This window comes from Triplophysa dalaica, chromosome 21 (genome assembly GCF_015846415.1).
Source record: "Triplophysa dalaica isolate WHDGS20190420 chromosome 21, ASM1584641v1, whole genome shotgun sequence".
Lineage (NCBI taxonomy): Eukaryota > Metazoa > Chordata > Actinopteri > Cypriniformes > Nemacheilidae > Triplophysa > Triplophysa dalaica.
Window position 1 is genome coordinate 13,384,331 of NC_079562.1, and position 18,661 is coordinate 13,402,991.

General features: G+C 40.6%; 1 protein-coding gene across 2 annotated transcripts in view; it reads left to right on the forward strand.

Moving 5' to 3' along the window:
- The window catches only part of LOC130410693 (ephrin-A2-like), a 105,540-nt gene that overhangs the window by 77,814 nt on the left and 9,065 nt on the right, over positions 1–18,661 (forward strand). For both annotated transcript variants that reach the window (XM_056735513.1, XM_056735512.1), the window contains exon 3: positions 16,153–16,445. In XM_056735513.1, the coding sequence (XP_056591491.1) occupies positions 16,153–16,445 (293 nt within the window). The remainder of the gene's footprint in view (positions 1–16,152; positions 16,446–18,661) is intronic.

Consider the following 18,661-nt stretch of genomic DNA (forward strand, 5'->3'; position numbering starts at 1 on the left):
TGAAACTACGCTCTAGAGGCATGCAATTCTTCAATAACGCAAGTGATTGCTTATGAGGCACAACCGTAACCGTTGGCTCAGATGATATTTAGTTACATTTTTTAAAATCGATTATTTGTTTTAAACGTGCTGTGTATGTTTTGGAGGATCTATAGACAGAAATGCAATAAAATCGTCAGAGGTGTGTAAAGACCTTACATAATGAAGCATTCTTTTTTATTACCTTAGAATGTGCTATTTTTATCTACATAAACCACAGGTCCCCTCCCATGGAATTCACCATGTTTCTACAGTTGCACTAAACGGACAGACTGATCTACAGAGCGCAATTCTTAAATATGTTATCTCCTTCGGCGATGAAGCGAAAATGTAACAACATCTTAGTCGTGTGTCAGCCACCATAGTCCTTCAAAAGGGAGGAGGGAGCCATTGGTTGCAATTCGCAACCTCAACGCTAGATGCCGCTAAATTTCACACAATGGATCTTTAATGCATCCTAGCAGAAGCATTCACATAAACTATTATATACGAAGAAAAGTCTGTGGTTATTTACAGAGTATAATTACTCTTTAAATAGTTGTTAAAAAATGTACTTATGCTAATATATTGTAATTTCCTCATCTCATTTTTGTCTGTCCACATTCAGTGAAAAAATTTGTGCAATGTAGAACATAGTTGTTTTGACCGCAATCAATGTTTTTTGTACAGCTATGTGGAATATACATTTTGACCAATAAGATTTTACTGTGGGCGGGGCTGCCCAGTGCAATGCAGTAGATGTAAAAATCCAAATGTCAATTAGAATAACCTGTTGCTCAGCTTAAGGTTAGAAGCCACTGTAACTGACTTCTAAGTTGCTTGTTATCAAAAAGTTATATTGAAAAGCATGTTGTGGTCAACGTTCGCTCAACAAACATATGAATGAATTTCTTTGTGTTGGTGGACTGCTGTACCTCTCCATTATTAGTGGAGTGTTTTTCTGGCCAAGAGCAGCTTGCACTGAGCTCAGAATGACGTTTCCTTAGAGATGAGAAAAGGGACAGATGGAGGGTTTGGATGCCGTTGGCTCAATTAACGCACATTTCAGTCCTGTTGCAGCTCGCTGTTGCGGACAGCCAGTCCCAACCTTTTACGATTGCCGGGCTCCAGCCAAACAAGGGCCAGCCTGAGAGATCACTGGAGGGCCGGCAAAAAAGTCCTTTTGTGATGCAGCATGAGTCACTTGACTGGTGTAAGTCTATAGATCTCCAAGAGTCCAATCTGCTTGTTTCACAAGTTACCATGAAAAAGAACAATGAGTTGTCAACTATTACAATCATCAATAATGCAGAGTGAAAATATGTCATTTACATTGATTTGTGACTATTATATGTTGTGTATTCCGGAAAATACATTGTCTAGAGCAGGGATCTTTAAACTTTAGGATGCAAAGGACCCCCCAAAAAGATGAAAAGAGGCCCCCTTTTCGATTTTTTCAATTTACGATAAATAGTAAATATAATAACAACATTTATTTATTTTTATTTCCAAACTTAAATAGTTTGCTTCATTTGTTAAATGTTTATAACCATGAAGAGACATTTTCAATTCAAATGTATTTGTACTGTTGCAACATTCACTTTGAGTACAAAAAAGTAACTTTAGTGAGAAAAACTCTCTAAAAAAGTACAAATATAACCAATTTTGAAAAGTATGAATGCAGCAAAACACCAACAAAAATAATGTTCAGTAGTCTCTGACATTTTTTTCTTTTATTTTTCCCTGAAATTTCTGGGGACCCCTTTAACCTTTTAGAGGCCCCCTGTTTGAAAAAAAACTAATTTTGAGTATATTCAAAAGTTTGCTTTAATGAATGTAGATTTACTATTTTTTTTTCTATAAAGTTATATTTATCTCAAATGTCTTATCAGAAACCTTATAGAAATATATGTAACATATTAGACTTGTGCTATTAATCTAGTATGCTGAAATTTTTGCATAATTCCTACAGAGAACCGAGCACTAAAACAATATACACATTGCTTGGAGTAAATTCCTTCCCTTGACTCTCATATTACGTTCCGTTGGGACAGAGGCTTCTTCAGGGTGAGGTAACACACAAGCTTTGGAAAACCTTTTATTATTCCGGACCTGTTGTCAAGCAGCAGGACCTCGGCCCCTGCCATTAATTTGTTGTTAGTTGTTGACGCCAAGGGAAAACGGTTGAGCTCTGGGAATTACAACTGCTCTCTAATAACCACACAGCAGGGAAATTATGTTCCTCAACGTTCCTGACCCCCAGACCCCTGGACTGCCACTGGGATCACCTCGCTATGATCAACACAGAAGCAGAAATTCAAAAAGGAGCCTCGACTACCACAGAGGCTAAACGTATCGCTTCCTTTCTTTCGTTCTTCCGTGTGCTCCTTACTTCTGTCATCCCAAATCGATGGGTAAATCTCAACTGTCACTTTCTCAACCAGCTTCACAGGCTGCAGAGCTGGAGGTCACAGCCCCCATCGATCCGTCAGCCTGGTTGCCGTCTGGCTCTCTGATGGATCCGGTCCCCCCAGCTTGGCTGACTACCGCAGGCTTCTGAAAGAGAGATTTGTCCGAACCGAGCGACTTCCCCAGCTTGTTTCAGCTGTAGCCCCGGGCCACCACTCGCAGCTTATATCCGCTGTGCTTGAATCACTAAAGCAAAGTCTTGTTAGTAGGTCTGTTGACTGTGGAGGAATAATTTACAGGTTCGTTTCTCTTACATAGATTGGCACTAATCGCTGCGTTTTTGTCGAAAACAGCTTTTGTTCTCGTAATGCAAGCCGGTGGCTTGTTGAAATCAATAGGACACCACGTGGCAGTGTCGTATTCAAACCGTATTCCAGTGCATTGCGGAAACATGTCGGTGCTCCGCCCAGAAGGGTTCAGGAGAAGTTCAGAAAGGTTGGAATATATCTAGATGCTGTGCGACTTTGCGGTTGGGTTTCATGTAGAGCTGTAGTCTGTTACACTGGAGCTGATCTGGCTGGCTTGATTTACCCGACATCCAACCCGCTTTAACTCGGCTTAACCAATAGCAGCTGACAGCTGCTCCAATGATAAGCTCTAAAGGGTGAAATGTTATGATTCGATATGAAATGTATTTTAAGGTGGACAAACGTGCCGGTATACAGGGATCTAATGGTAATTTGATAAATACTGATGAGAAAGTAGGTAATGAACTGACTTCTAGTAGATTTAGTGCACACTTAAGCTAGGACTGCGTTTGTATGACCCCTTCCCAACATCATCTGCTCCATCAGTGTCAGTTTACTTCACCGCCTGGTGAGAATGGCCAGTGAGTCCTGCTTTGATCCTGGCACACCTTTCATTCCTAAACCTTTACGGATCACTATTGTGAAGCCAAACAATGGAAGTCAGAGCAAGTGAGTTGAGGTACTTGATGATAGCATGCTTTTGACAGTAAAGACCTCAGTTCTTCTCAGTCCTCTTGTAAGAGTTTGCTAACAAATTAGAGCCGGTTGTCTTTTGTGTGTTTCTACAGAGAAAGGATTATTCTGGACTAAATTATTTTCTTTTGTCCATTCTTGACGCATGTAGACAAATTCCCTAGACAAGCCCCAGCATTATTTTAGTGTTAGGTTTTTTTGTGTCTTAATTGTTTTCAAGTGGCCAAAAACCTTGCACTAATTGGTTTTATTTAATCGTTATTATCTCCTGAATGGGTTCTGAGATAATTCTCAAAGCTTAATTGTTACCGTTTTAGACTGCTACCCTTCCTGCCGACCAGCATCTGCTACCCAAGTCCCCTGGAAGCCATCTAAAATCCTCCAGCTCGATTTGTATTTAACCTCAGGAAATTATCTCGTGCCACAACTCTTTCAGATATTGGCAGCTGGTGAAGACAGGAGCAGAGTTCAAGTCTTTCTGGTTGATGCCATTGTCACTATACCTTGAGTCTTTCATAAAGGCAACCACACCAACCCAGAACCCCACAAACACATCAACTCCATTTAGTTTCATTACAATTTGTTATTTATTTAAAAAGCGTTTTAATAATTTGGGCCAAGCAGTGCGTAAAAAGCAGCACGGAATAGATAGAATAGGCCAATAGTAAGTTTTAAAAAATTCTAGGCAAAGGGTTACTAGTTTAAAAATGCTAAAATGTAACCTAGTTTTTATTTTATTTATGAAATATTTTTAGCTACTTATTATTGTCTGTAGTTATTTGTTACTTAAAATTGTATTTTATTTATATTTATTTTGTTTATTCATTTTATAAATACTTGTTTTATAATTTATTACTGTTTGTAGTTAATTCCCATAATTTTTATGAGTTTAAAAATATTGAAATATAATATTGGTGCAAAAGCATCTTCTAAGGAACATGCATGTGTATGTGTAAACGTTTCATGTAGGAGGTCATAAAAAATGCATTACCTCTGTTAGTGCTTTTTATCAACGCTGTCTTTATCCGTGTTATGTAAGAAATATGAAATACCCTTGAAAGACAATACTCTCTAGCTGTGAAAAAAGCATTAGTATGCTTCTTTACATAGATAAGATCCTTTCCGCGCATTTTCAAGCTCGCCATTTTGTTGATACGATACGTGATACGACAGACCTCTGATCTCGGTTCATTACTTATCATGAAAAGGTGGTGCCCTGTGATCTGACCGCGAACAGAAACCGAAGCGATTCCGTGGGGATCTTTTCTCAACCTGCCACCTCTCACAAAGAAAACATGGCTAATGCATAGCCACTACATGAAAGGGCAAGAACATGAGGATGAGTCCTGTGACAACAGACGTATCTCCTGGCCCATTCTGTCATCTCATCACTATGGAAGAGTGTTTGGAAAGAAAACCCCTGCAAAGCCTGTCGGAGTGGCGGTGGGGGTGCAGAGGAAGGGGACCCTGGGAATGGGCGGTAGTCGTGGCTTGGGTTACTTGTGTTTTGGACCTCTCCGCCCAGGGGGGTACACCCCACCACCACTGTCTTCTTCTCCTGTGGGTGTTTTAGACACACTGATCCAGTCTGCTCAATAGGCTTTGGTTTCCATTTCCCCCGCTGGCTGATGCAGGATGCAGATAACTTTGTCTCAATGCTTGTATCTTTTATCTCACATCTGGGAGTCTTGCCTGGGAGCTGGACGGTAACTACACTGCCTCCTTTGTCTTGGCTCTTGTCATTACAAGGCTCAAGTTGCGGGCGGAGCTGGCGGACCTCCACCTGAGCTCAAGAACCGACCCGTTGCGCGCACTCCAAAACACGGTTGGGGTTTGGTTCTTAGGCGGGGCCTGTGTTTAGGGGGCGTGGTCTATGTTACCTGGTTGAAGGAGGAGTTAAACAAACACGTGTTTTGATGACTCTGCAGGTTCGCTGTAGCACTGATGGGATCTTATAAGTTATCCTCGTGTAATTGCCATGTGAGAATGTTGCCGGAACGTTTGGATGGATTTCACTCCACCTCCCAGCTCGATGTGCCCGCATGGAATGCATGTGCATCCATTAGCTTCCCTCTCCGACGATGTGCATTCAAATGATTCAAGAATCACAAAAAGGAGCTACTTCAAATTACAGTTTTACAAACGTTTATTTCTTAAACAGCTGCGCCCGGTAACACACAATGGGATTCATTCATTCAGTACACTTGTGCGCGAACCTTTCACATGAAACATGATAAACCAATACGTTTGCACTTTCTGTAAAATTAGGATTGAACTCAAACCACAAGTTAGCAAAATTCAGTGACTTTAGAAACATCAATATTAAATTGATACAAAATATTTTTCCAGAGTAAAGAAGCAGTATGCATTACAGCTTGACCTGGGGTAAGTTTTGCATAATGCAACCCATCACATGTGGTTTAGGCCCAGATAAAAGGTGTTTATTAGGTTTCAACCGGTTTGGAGAATAACACACTTAGCTTAACTTGAAGATCTCGCCGTGCATCTGTAGAGAGAGTTAGATTACATTTGCAGAGTGACGAATGCCCGTGCCGGAGAGGTTGTGTGGAAAATCAATGCATGTGATGTTTAATCCACAGAGCAAATACAGACACTTTGCCAAGGTGTTTGGTTTGTTTTTGTGTTGTTGATCGTTTTTTCCACATTTTCTGCTTTCAAATACCATTTCCCTTTGTTAGCGAGAGAAAATATGCGGAATAACTAAATAACTAAAATAAACTGCCTGAAATAGTGAGACACAGGTTCATCGCAGCATGTCGAATACAAAACTTTCTTCTCTCGCAGAGAACGCTGGTTAGTGCATTTCAGTGCAAAATGTTTGACCGAGTGCGACGATGCCTGAGAAAATGGCCCCGTACTTACCAAAGAAGAAAAGAATACATCAAGCCCTTTTAAAAGAGGCCGGGCGAGATGAGAGCGGGCGAGTGCATGCGAGTCCGTCACCCTATCCCTCTTCTGCGGACCGGGGCGGTCCTATAACGCTATTACCCTGCACTTTGCTAATGGTGTTAAAAAAGACAAAGAGGGCGGGTCGGAGTGAGTGTGATGTCTGATATACTTAGCTTTAAAGTGCACGGCATTACCATCATTTTGTGTTTGATGTCCGCTGACGAACCCTGTCCTTATAACGCAGAGGCAGAAACCCGAGAACAGCGTCCTCAACTCTTCGTGTGTTTGTTAAACTAGAGAGAATAAGTTGGGGGGCATTAAAGTGCGCATGTATGCGAAACTAGAGAAACAATTACAGGGTTTCCCATGTATGCGCCGTTGGTATGCACGTCACCGCTCAGACGTGCCCTGCTTGCCGAGCTCATCACCGCGCTCTCGTGTGTTTGTTTGTTTGTTTGAGATTGGTGCGTTTTCTAGGACAGGTGTTTACACACCCCATGATGAGAAAAACAGCATGTTATCATACTGTGGAGAAAAACGTTCGCAAGCACACAGCGTGGGTCCCAGCAGCCCCCTAGAGGACGTAACGCACACAAAGTGGATTTTATTTCAGTTAATCGTAATAATGTGGCACAGCTCCATGGAGTCAAACACTTCATACGACTCTAAAGTGATTGCACATGGCTTCGGTAAAAAGGGTTATGACTCTCAACCTGTATAGTCTTTACATATTGCCGCTTCATGCATGCTGATGTTTTCAGAATCCAGGGTTTTTTGGGGGAGTGGAAATAATACTTCAGTAAGTGCGTGATTAATCAGAAGCCGGTCCGTCCGTCAAAGCGTAAGCTTGCTCAAATAAGCAAGGAAGGATTGGCTGGTCAAAGCCAACAGCCTTCAGAAATGTTTAGCATTGATTACAAAGCAGAGAACCCCAGACATGTTTGACTGGATCACGGCCTCACACATGTTTTTATTTTCAAATACAGTCTAGCTGAAGAACCGAACATGTGTTATGGCATCCATTCAGTAGTGAGTCTTATAAAATGTCTCGGCTTGCAGATTGCGTTTAGAATTAGTGTTGATTTAAAATAAAACACCGCTTGGCCCTCATATTTCTCTCTGTATTGATAAAGGCTTTAGTATGGAAAGAAACACGTCCAACTGGGCTTGAATTTAAGCCACTGTTTAAATTATACTCAGAATAAAGTCCTGTATGATTAACCTTATGAGTGAAAGCTGCCAGGATTCAGCACCGTGGCTACTTACCCTAGCTAGACTTTCCCAGAAGTTTAACGTTTTCTAACCTCACAACATCTAGAACGTTATTTTCATAAAAAAAAATGCATTTTTATTTTTCGAAACACATTTTATGTTTTTTTAGGGCTGTCAAATGATTAATCATCATTAATTACATTAATTGCAAGTTTATTTTTACATTATATATGTCTGTGTACTGTTCATATTAATTTTGTATTTATAAACACATACATGCATATGTTTTAGAAAAATATAAAAGATAGCCATAAACATATATATGTAATTTTAATTATTGGTAAATATTAATAAATACATTTCCTAAATATGCAGACATGTATTTGTATGTGTTTATTAATACAAGTTAATATGCACGGTACACAGTTTATTAACACAAGATTTTACTCTTGATGCGAATAATTGTTTGACAGCCTTCAGAAACTTTCATTTCTGATTTATTTTTACAACTTTTATGTTTTTAAATAAAAGGGTAGAATACGTATTTAATAACACAACATAAAACATTTTGAATTAATAAAAAACCTATATCTAAATATAAGTTTTTCAATGTTTTTAGTAATTTTTCTAAATGTATTTTGTATTCTAAAAACGCGAAACTTTTTTTAAGGATTAAAGAAACATGATAATATAAAATTATCTCAAAACCATTATATAAAAATGTGTGTGTGTATGTACAGGTTAGGGTATAGAAAATATTATTAGCATCATCAGAAAACAATGAAAGGATATTTGGAATGTTCTCACAAAAACTGTGTAAATCCAATATATTTCATGTGTGTAAGTTTGTCTACTTATAAGATAATTTTTTTTAAATGTCTTCCTAAACACAGTAAACCGTATTATTAATAACATTAATTTACCAAATCATCTATTGCTTTGAATGTAATGTAATACTACAATCAGGTCTGTGTGAGCGTTAAGGGTAGCCTAGGGTGTACTTAAATGTATAAATAAATAAAAATCATGTCTACTCACCAGTAGGGCTTAAAAACTGTGTGTTTTGTTTCAGAAAGTTTTTTTTTTTGTGGGAGGTAGTTGTTGTTGTAGGGAAAGTGTGTGTTGTGTGTGTGAATACGTGTTGTTTTAAGCAGCGTGAGTGCTGTTGAAGGCTTCACCGTGTGTATTGTTGTAGGCAGTGTGTGTTTTTGGGGGCGGTGAGGGATGCTTCGTAGCTTCTCAACAGGCGTCTGCAGGTACGAGCGAGAAGTTTCTCAGCTGAGCCATTAAATCCCAGAAGCCTCATTACAGTCACCGTGAGAGCCGCCGGTGACACTGAGAACCAAACACGCACACATAAATGCCAAACATCCTCTGCTCCTAATAACACAATGTATTTACTTTTATCATAAAGTAACAGAATATACATTTAAAATCTAGATTATTCGAAATGAAAGTTTTAAGATTGTGAACAATAGAAAAGTAACATTATCACGCCGTTGGTTCGCTTTCTTTGATTTATTGAAGCACACAAAATGCTTTTTGGAACCTTCTCACATCATGCTGGGATAATCATTAGATTTAACTCCCGTCATTTCGAGGAGTGCATGCCAGCTCAAGTACATGCTATCATTAAAGCAAAATGGTACGGACAAAATAATACATCGTGAAATTCCAAATGTCAGTTTATTTCAGTTGAACTTTTTACTCAAGTTGTTATGCTGCTGATATAGTTTAGAGTAAAAAATATAGTAAGGACCAGGACTCCAGACTTTGACTCCATTATCTCAGATTTAGTTTAAAAGGGGTGTGTGTGTTTTCCGTTGATCTTTGCAGCTGTAATTCATCAGTTATGATGAAATGATGGGAAGCAAGCAATGTTATATCCGGTACATGTGATGTGCACCCGAGCACCCTTCTGGCATTTTAAAAAGCAGATTTAGGTGTCTGAATTACAGTGGGAGGAGAGTGTAAAGTCCCGGTAAAATATGCCAGATCACAGCCGACCCGCCTCACCGGCATGCGAAATGCACCCAGCACTAATTTTAGGGCGTGTTTTGTACTTTTTCTGATTGGCACACTTCGTTTAGCGAATCTGCTGCTACAAAAATAAAGTGCACATTAACTTTATTCTATCAGCTATCAAGTGAATTCCATATATACTGTGTGTGTGTGTGTGTGTAAACATCTTCCATTAGTAGCCCATTAGAGCTGCAGTACAATGACAGACAGGATCCCAGCGCAGCTGCTCTCTGAACACGCTTTTGATGATAGAACACAGATTTGTTGGCAGTTCTTTCATTTACCGGACTGCAGTGGTCAGTTCTTTTCACTCCCACCATTTTTCAATCACTGAAAGGTCTTACAAAGTAGACGGAGACATAAAAATGTAATTAAACATGGGGGCGTAGTGTTCCGGTGAGCTTTTATGTAACCGCTGCCACCCCGCAGTGGCCCGGAGTAAATGAGGACATTGTACATCCAAAACATACACAACAGCTTTACTAGAAACAGGGTGATTACGTCTGACACCTACACTACACATGAATAAAATAAGCATTTCTTTTCCTTACACGCAACGCACATGAGGTTTTCCCCCTTGGGCATCTGCCCCAAAGTCTTTTAGTTTGTTTTATTTTTCTCACCCTCAATCCCCCCACCCAATTTCTAGCGCTGGTTGAACGTCAGTTGGGATAACGTTTGCATAAATGCTGTGATAGAAAAATTGCTCAAGCAGAGTTGGAATAACAGGGGAGATTGGGGGGAGATGTGGAGGGAGGAGGGGGGCACGGAGGTCTCGGCGTCTGCCTGACACAAAGAACAATAAACATGTTCCACATGGGGAGAGGTGGTTCACAGACCAAGCCCAAGCTGAGCGGATGGAAATAGGTTCCAGACCCGGAGCCGTTGGTACAAAGGGCCATTCTCACACGCGGAGCTCAGGGGCGGAGCTTGACTTTGTGTCGGGGATGGTTGTGTGACCCCCTGAGCCCACTCCCCTTAAAATATATTATTTGGTTTTGTTTTATTTTGCGATGGAATGGAAAGTATACATTTAAAAAATATATCCAAATTTCACTTCATCATAGGCTAATCTGGGTTCTTGTGTGCTAAGTTAGTTTTCCTCAGCTGCAATATAGCACTGAGGCCAAAAGACAGGCACACCCACCCCCCCCCCTTCGCTTACGTTCCCATCAAATGCGCTGCTAAATCCCGGAAACCCGAGCTAACCTGAACATAGCTGGCCTCATCATTTCAAAACTCATTGGGGGCAACTCGAGAGCCCTGAGGCACGCCACGGGCGATGGGTCTCCAACCTAATGGTGCTGCGTTTGAGGGAGAATTATGCAAAAGCGTGCGAGGCTTGTGCCAGGTTAATATCTGGCCATGTTTGCCCTAAACTAATATAACCAGGTCATTGGTTAATTGCAGAATAAACGCACGTATTTGTTTTGGCTGCAACTCGACGTTGAGGATCAGGGCAGAGAAAACCAACAGCTTGGTGAAGGTCTAAATGAGGGCGAAACTCCGCAAGACCTTCACAAACTCATCAGTTCTGTTTGACCTGGAAGAGTCTGGCAAACTTGTGCGTCTGCTCTGTGGAAAGATCGGTAGAAAGTACAGTAAATGACTTGGCCCAGAGTCTAGTACTTTCTGTAGGAGGATAAGGATTGTTTGTTTCGTTCCTTGGTCTCTTTTTCCTTAAGTACCAGATAGATGTCTTTATCAAGATCAAGTTACCCTGTCCTGACCTTAAACTTTGAGAAACCTGAAAGCCGTGTTTATTATTCATAAAAATCTCAAAACCAGTTTCAAGTAGGGACACAATTTGTATCAAAATCTGATCTTGCGCATTGTTTTGACGTTTGCACAATTCAGGAGCCTCTAAAAACAACTCTAAAGCTTTTTGGGGGGTTTAACCTCATGCATTAAAGACCTCCTGCTCTGGTCCTATAAAGCAGACTCCTCTACAGGCAAACATTTACTAATGGAAGTTCGGAAATCTGGAACGCCCTCTGATGGCCAGACATCGTTGTAAATCACGGCACTTCAAACCCTTTCTTCAGCCGCACCGCCGGGAAAGTTCACCCCGAGAGTTACCCTTCTTCCAAACACACGAAATGAGAGCGGTCGGTCTAATTAATTGAAGTCCTGTGGGGATGATAGCGGCTGAACAACGAATCAAAGAGCCCAAAATGGAGAGTTGGATTTCTGCTCACATGTGTTCTCCTCAACTGGCAAGAGCTGCAATAGCGGGCAGGTTTTTCACTTTGTGGGGAGCAATACGTGAAACCCTCACAGTTTTTAGCCAGGATCAAAGAAGTATAAAACAAAGTACATGAAGAAAAGATAGATTACCACACACTTATACAAACAGGGGTTCTTCAAAGACCTACCTCACTTGGTTTAGCAAAACTCTGCTCCATTGGTACTATTAGAAACTTGGTTCTTTGGAGGTTTTTAGAAGCACATTTTTCCATCTCAAAACTCTAAAGAACAATCCCAAAAATATCAAATATGAAAATATTACATATATCTTTATACAATTCTGAGGTGCCTACAATACACAAACTTATACAAATTCAAACATACTGCATATATAATAAATACAATGATTAAAGGTATAGTTTACCCCCAAAATTAGTCTGTTATCATTTATTCACCCTCTTGTCATTTAAAACCTGCATGACTTTCTTTCTTCTGCAAAAGAAGATATTGCGAAGAATGTTGGTAACCAAATAATGGCACTGCCCTTTCACTTCTATCTATACATACACAACCAATGCCAATGGCTCACCAAAATCAATGGGTACCACTGTTATTTGGATACCAACATTCTTCAAAATATCTTCCTTTGTGTTCTAAATAAATTACAGGATTTTTGTTTTGGGGTGAACTATCCTTTAATAAAACTGAAAAATCCAACAGAAAATTGAAAGAAAGTTGCTCTTTCATTGCTTATGAGACACATACATTCCAAAAATGTTCTATTTGTTTTAAGTATTGGCGCTCGTTTGTATAGTGCCTCTGAATTGTCCAAATGCCTCTCAAAACGCTTGTTAAAAATGCTACGGATGCGAAAAACGCCAATTTTTTTATGAGGGACGAAAACATTGGAGGCAGTGTGTAAATGTGATTGACACAACGTGAGGTTGTATTTATTTTTTAACGTGCAGATATTTTGGATGCAAATTTCGGACCTTTAGACCTGGTTTTACAGACAGGGTTTAGCGTAAACCAGGACTAACCCTTAGTTAGATTAGGACATTTAAGTTGCTTTTATTAAAACGTTTATGTAAAAAACATTACTGGTGTGCATCTTGAGACAAAACAATGTCACTGATATATTTTAAGATATTTCAGGGCAAGGTTTAAACAGTTAAGACAGCTCAAACATTCATTTTAGTCTGGGACTAACATTAAGCCTTGTCTGTGAAACTGGGCATTAATTGGTTTAAAGACTTAAAATCGCCTTAATTTGTTCAATGTTTACAGTGAAACAATACTGCTATCGCCGTAAAGATATAATTTACCTGTGGATAGCTTGAGTTTGTGGAAATATGATTAATGCTTACTTTTTAGAATTAATTGACTTCCTGTACTTGTTTTGGCAAATCTCGCAGTTTCTTGGCAGACTATGCTTTTGCAATTGAGGAAGCATAAGATATGTGAAAAAGCCTCAATTCACTTTCCAATTTCATCTAGAAAAAGACAATGTCATAAAAACATGTTTTTATTGCTTAATTATACTGTACACTAAGTGCTTGATGGGAAAAACCCAAATCCTTCTCTAATAGCATCCTTTTGGTTCTAACCTAGACTTTAGGCCTGTGATGAAAACCTCACACTGTGAAAGGGAGGCTCCACAGCTCTTTATAGCTGATGTGAGATCAGTTGTTGTTGTATCAGCAGACAGCGAGAGAGAGAGAGGTTGTGGGAGGTCTGTTGGAGACTGCGCTCGGAGAACTTGAGGAAGTGAAGCAGTGAACTGACTACAGTGTGATTGATGAAGCTAGCTCACCTAACTGCATGCATTAGCTCTCTCTAAACACTCTGGGCTCACTTATTGATATTTCCATCTGTCATCTCTCCCCCTTACGCCACCCCATATCCACCAGCCATTGGCTGTGAGGTCATTTTTTACACCGAGGTACTTTTGAATCAAAGGGAACGACGTGTTGCCTCAGTGTGTTGGATCATTTGGTCGACTCCTCGGGATTTAATGACATCTGGGAATGTAGGGGGAGGAGGGAGCGGGGCATCAATATCGATTTATTAAGGCATAATGCACCGTATGAATCTGTAAGAGATATGCCTGACCCGCGGAACGCTGGTAATGATAGCGCACTTCGCATTAAAGGGCCGCTTACACGTGTTTTTATGGCAAGATGATTGAATTTACAGTTCTGTAAACATCAAGCGGGTCCTATGGCGAAGTCATTCTGTCATTACTCTTCCCCTGCGCTCTTGATATCGCTTACTGGCAAAGCTGTGATTAGCAGGAACCTGACAAAAAATGGTGGACAAGAAAAACATTGTCCGCTGCCAGGGAGAGAAATGTATGCTCTACGCTGTTCATCTTGAAAGATGAACATGAGGGGTTTTTACGAGATGGGCTTGTTGACTACTAGGGGAGCACCACGTGTCACTGTAATGCAAGTGTAAGAGTTTAAAGTATAGCTGATGAACAAAGAAGGATGTGAAACTGAATGAAGAAATTGGGAAGTCTGGCAGGGGTGAAGGGGGATGTAGTCTGGGACACAGCGATAAGGTAAAGGGACGTCTGGAGAAGCTTCATTTGCTGCCACAGCTGGTGTTTGGCCTGGCTTGGCCCTTTGACAGTAATTCCAGACCTAGATTAGCTGTCATCTGATGCCAAGTCTCAGCCCCCCAGTTTTGTGCCCCCCTCTGCCCTCTCTCACCCCTCAAAGACCCCCAGAAAGTGTGGGGGGGTCTTTGTTGTGGTGTCTTTTGTGCACCCTGAGCATGTCTTCTGATTTCATATTGTCGTTGTTGCACTTTCATATTCGCCTAAATTGGATGAAGCGTCCTGGTGTGGCTTCACATTGTGTGCGAACACTTAATTTGGATTTTCTTTCTGGTTTTCTGCGTTTGTTGTGAAGGGGGCTGCTTTGATGGCACAGAGAACGGAGGATGGAGCAGGTGTGTCAACCACGCTGGTAGCGAACCATTACGATCTCTCTGCTGGAGATGTTAGATCTTATTCATGTAATCTTCACACTCTGGACAGGAAGAGAAGATCTGAATGACTCCTGTGTATGCGTGTGCTTCGGTGAATCTTGCCTTGGCTTGCTTGCCATGTGACAACCACATGTATTTTTAGCTGAGGTTAGCTAAGGTTTGGCTCTTAAATTGACCCATTAAAAGTGAGACCTCAGGCGTTTTGGATATGAGACTTATTATGTCAGCATCAGTAACAATATGTTAAGCAATTTTAAAACCGCTTTCAAATAATAATTTTGTTTTGAAGCTTATGAAATATACTTCTTAATGGAGCATGTCTACACAGTATTTACCTACTAAAGGACTGTGGGAACTTAAAAGGGATAATTCACCCCAAAATGACATCATTTGCCAACCTTCGTGTCATTCCAAACATGTATGACTTTTGCAGAACACAAAAGAAGATATTTATATTGGATTTATAGATATAGAATGTTGGTGACCATGTTGACTTTACTATGGACAAAAAAACACTGAGACATTTCTCAAAATGGTAGAAAGTGTCATAGACAGGTTTTAACTGACATGAGGATGAATACATTATGATTTTTAGGTGAACTATACTTTTAAGGGAACTGGCTTTCCATTTCGGATCCCAGTGAGCAAATACCAACGCATAGATCTCGGGTCTAAAAAATATCAAAAAAGCACAACTTCTTATTTTGGAAAAAAGTATATTTGGTATAATCCGATCAAGTAAGGAATATGCTAACTATAATCCTGAGTAATATTCATGAGTCAAGACGTTAGGTTTATAACATGCCCCCTTCAATTTTTACAGATTATTTCTACCCCAAATGCGAAGACATTGATTCATTTTTAGTTGCGAATTGGTTCAAATATATATGCGCCCATCGTCTACCCGCCTTTTAATGTGTCCAACATTTCTTCTGGTCCATCTGCACGTAAAGCCGCAGTTCCAGCGAAGTGACTGTGGTTTCTGCGCCTTGACTCGTACCTTCCTGCAGGTGCTCAATTTGTGTCTAAATTGCCCCAGCCAGCAAACTCATTTCAGAAGAGCTGGGCTGAAGCCAGGCCGTATGAAAAGCCTTAATGAAGTGACTCTCTCTCTCTGAACCGCTGTCAATCTCCGCTCATCCACCTCTACTTGGTCATTCCAGTCAGTTCGGCCCCTTAGCACCAAGATTACCCCCCCCCACCAATCCTATCCTGTCACAGGCAACATGGAGAATATCTGCACCATGAGTGACAGGAGCCTCTAGCAATTTCTCTTTACTCTTGATAAAAGAGTTTACTTTGAAGGAGTTCAAAGATGTTACATTTTCTATCTCCGGCCTGTCGTTTTGATAACATTTGTGAATTTCTCCCAATAAATTGTGTGTGTTTGTTTCCTCAGATTCATGCACGGAGAATACACGGTGGAGGTGGCCATCAACGACTACCTGGACATCTACTGTCCGCACTACGAGGACCCCCTTCCTCAGGAGCGCATGGAACGCTACATCCTTTTCATGGTCAACTACGACGGCTACACCACCTGCAACCACCACATGAAAGGCTTCAAGCGCTGGGAATGCAATCGGCCGATGAGTCCGAACGGGCCTCTTAAGTTCTCGGAGAAGTTCCAGCTGTTTACGCCCTTCTCCTTAGGCTTCGAGTTCCGCCCAGGCCATGAGTACTACTACATCTGTGAGTAACCTTTCCTTAACTCGTTCTTCAACCCCAAAAACTCCTTGCCGTCTGCGACCAGGTGTCAGTATCGCCCCAGGGTCCAATCATTCACTCAGTTGATGGTTCTTGGGTTACAGGAACTGGGGTGTAAAGGGTAAATGCAGACTTGATAAGGACATACAGATTTCACAACAGACTCTAATCGATAACGGGCTCACAGTTCAGACTGATTTCTGTTATGAGCTCTCTGGGGACGTATGGCTGAAAGCACAAATAAAATATGTGTCAGTCAAACTTTGGTTAGTGACGTGCTTTATGGATCTGATCAGAGAGTATCAAGTGAAATGTTACGGGTCACATTTTTTACTAATTTGATATACGTTTGTTCCATATGGAGTGATATGTTGTTTGTAAAATTCTTGTAAACAAAAAGACATCTGCTGAAGTTGGCTTTTTTCAAGAAAACTTGAACTTTCAGGAGGATGTCTGTTCGCAGCAAGTGTGCATGCAATGTGCGGAAAATGAGCGAAAACTTGACTTTTAAATGTCAAAAGGCTATGTGCTCTACTTTTGTAGCGTATGTTTGGATTAAATTTTCAATTTTAAAGAAGATTTGTAAAGAAGGAATTTTGTCTCCATATCAGAAATAGCTTCATTGATAGGTTTTGCTTTGTAGTTTAATCCGGCACGCATAGCATTGTTTATTCAGCTATCGTTTCCACCAGCGCACAACGTTATGTGTTATGTGTTAACACATAACACATTATGTGTTATGTGTTGCATTTTAACAATTTCACAAAAGGCCAGATTACTGGGGAATTCTCTTTACTGATATCAAATCCAATATATGTTGCCAAGAGGGAACTGGTCTATGAAATCTGTTTTGACTCTAAACCTTCGATCGTTCCATACTTCAAGCATGTTCAGTGTCAAAATATGATTTTTGGAATAACGCGCCAATCTGTAAAAAACAACTGAGATCTCTTCCTGAAGACAGTAATTACATTATTACTTAGATTAGCATTGCTAATTCAAGTTAGCATTAGATTAGCAAATTAAGAAAAAAGAAGAGATCTTAACACTGTTTGTAGCTTTGTTCTTTAGTTGTAAAAGTGAATGTGTTATGATTTGCTTTGGCGCCAAAATCTGCATACAAAATATTTGAATATCAAAGTAAATATTAGGTCAAATTATTGCTAAAATAAACTATACTAAGCACACGATTCTTTAGTGACTTACTTTTATTTGTATTTAAGCAGTTTCTATCCATTGTCATTTATAAAAGTTTAGGTTACGACATGCAGTCTTTAAGGAATAAAATTGTCTCTTTTTCTCCTATGCCAGACATGGTAAACAAATCAAAATAGTCTAAAAGTCAATTACCACTGTCATTTAAATGTCTGGTGTACTCTATTGCATTAGTTGAAGTGACATTCAGAGCAGTAAGATCCAGAGACATTCATTATAGCAATTTGTATGTCTAGGAGTTTAATCAGTGGCGAGTTGCGCGGAAAGTCCGGTTACTCCCCAGGGTCCCCATCTGACTTTCGTGCAGGGGTCGGTCCTGTCCGATCTCTCCGCCTGATGAAAATGTCAATTTGTTGGATGGCGCGGGCACCGTTAACCGCTCGCTTTGCTGCTCCGGGTGAGATCGGTGCAAAACCAGTTACCGAGGCCATCATGCGTAACTGTCCAAATTATGCTTATTGGTCAAATCATATTTAACATGGGGATCCTGATGGGGCAATTGCATCCGCAGCTTCTGGGGTGCCAGTCATTACCATTTATCACATAACAACAGCTAAAAGCCATTAACCTGGAGGGGGATTTTGGGTTCAGGATGGCGCCCGGATGACAGGCCTGACACCTCGCCCTCCAGAGGCGGCCCGCCCACCGCCTCAAGGTCAGACCTTAGTCCGACCGGACGGAGCGAGCGATTTTGTTTTCTTTTTTGTTTTACCCACTGCTTTATCCCTCTCCTCTCTCTCACTTGCATGACAGGGGGGAATTTGCCGGGTGCATCTGTCCCTGTTTCACTAATGGTCCTGTGAAAGGTGTCCTTTGGCCTGATAAAAAGGTCTCCCGCTGGGCTTAGGCAAAGGGAAAGGCTTCGGGCAGCACGCAGGATGCATTAATGAGGCAATTTCATTTCTTTTTTTGTTTTTCCTCTTTTTTTCCCGTCGCTTATGCTTTTTTCTCTGTGTGTGTGTGTTTATCTCAACTTTGTGGAGAGG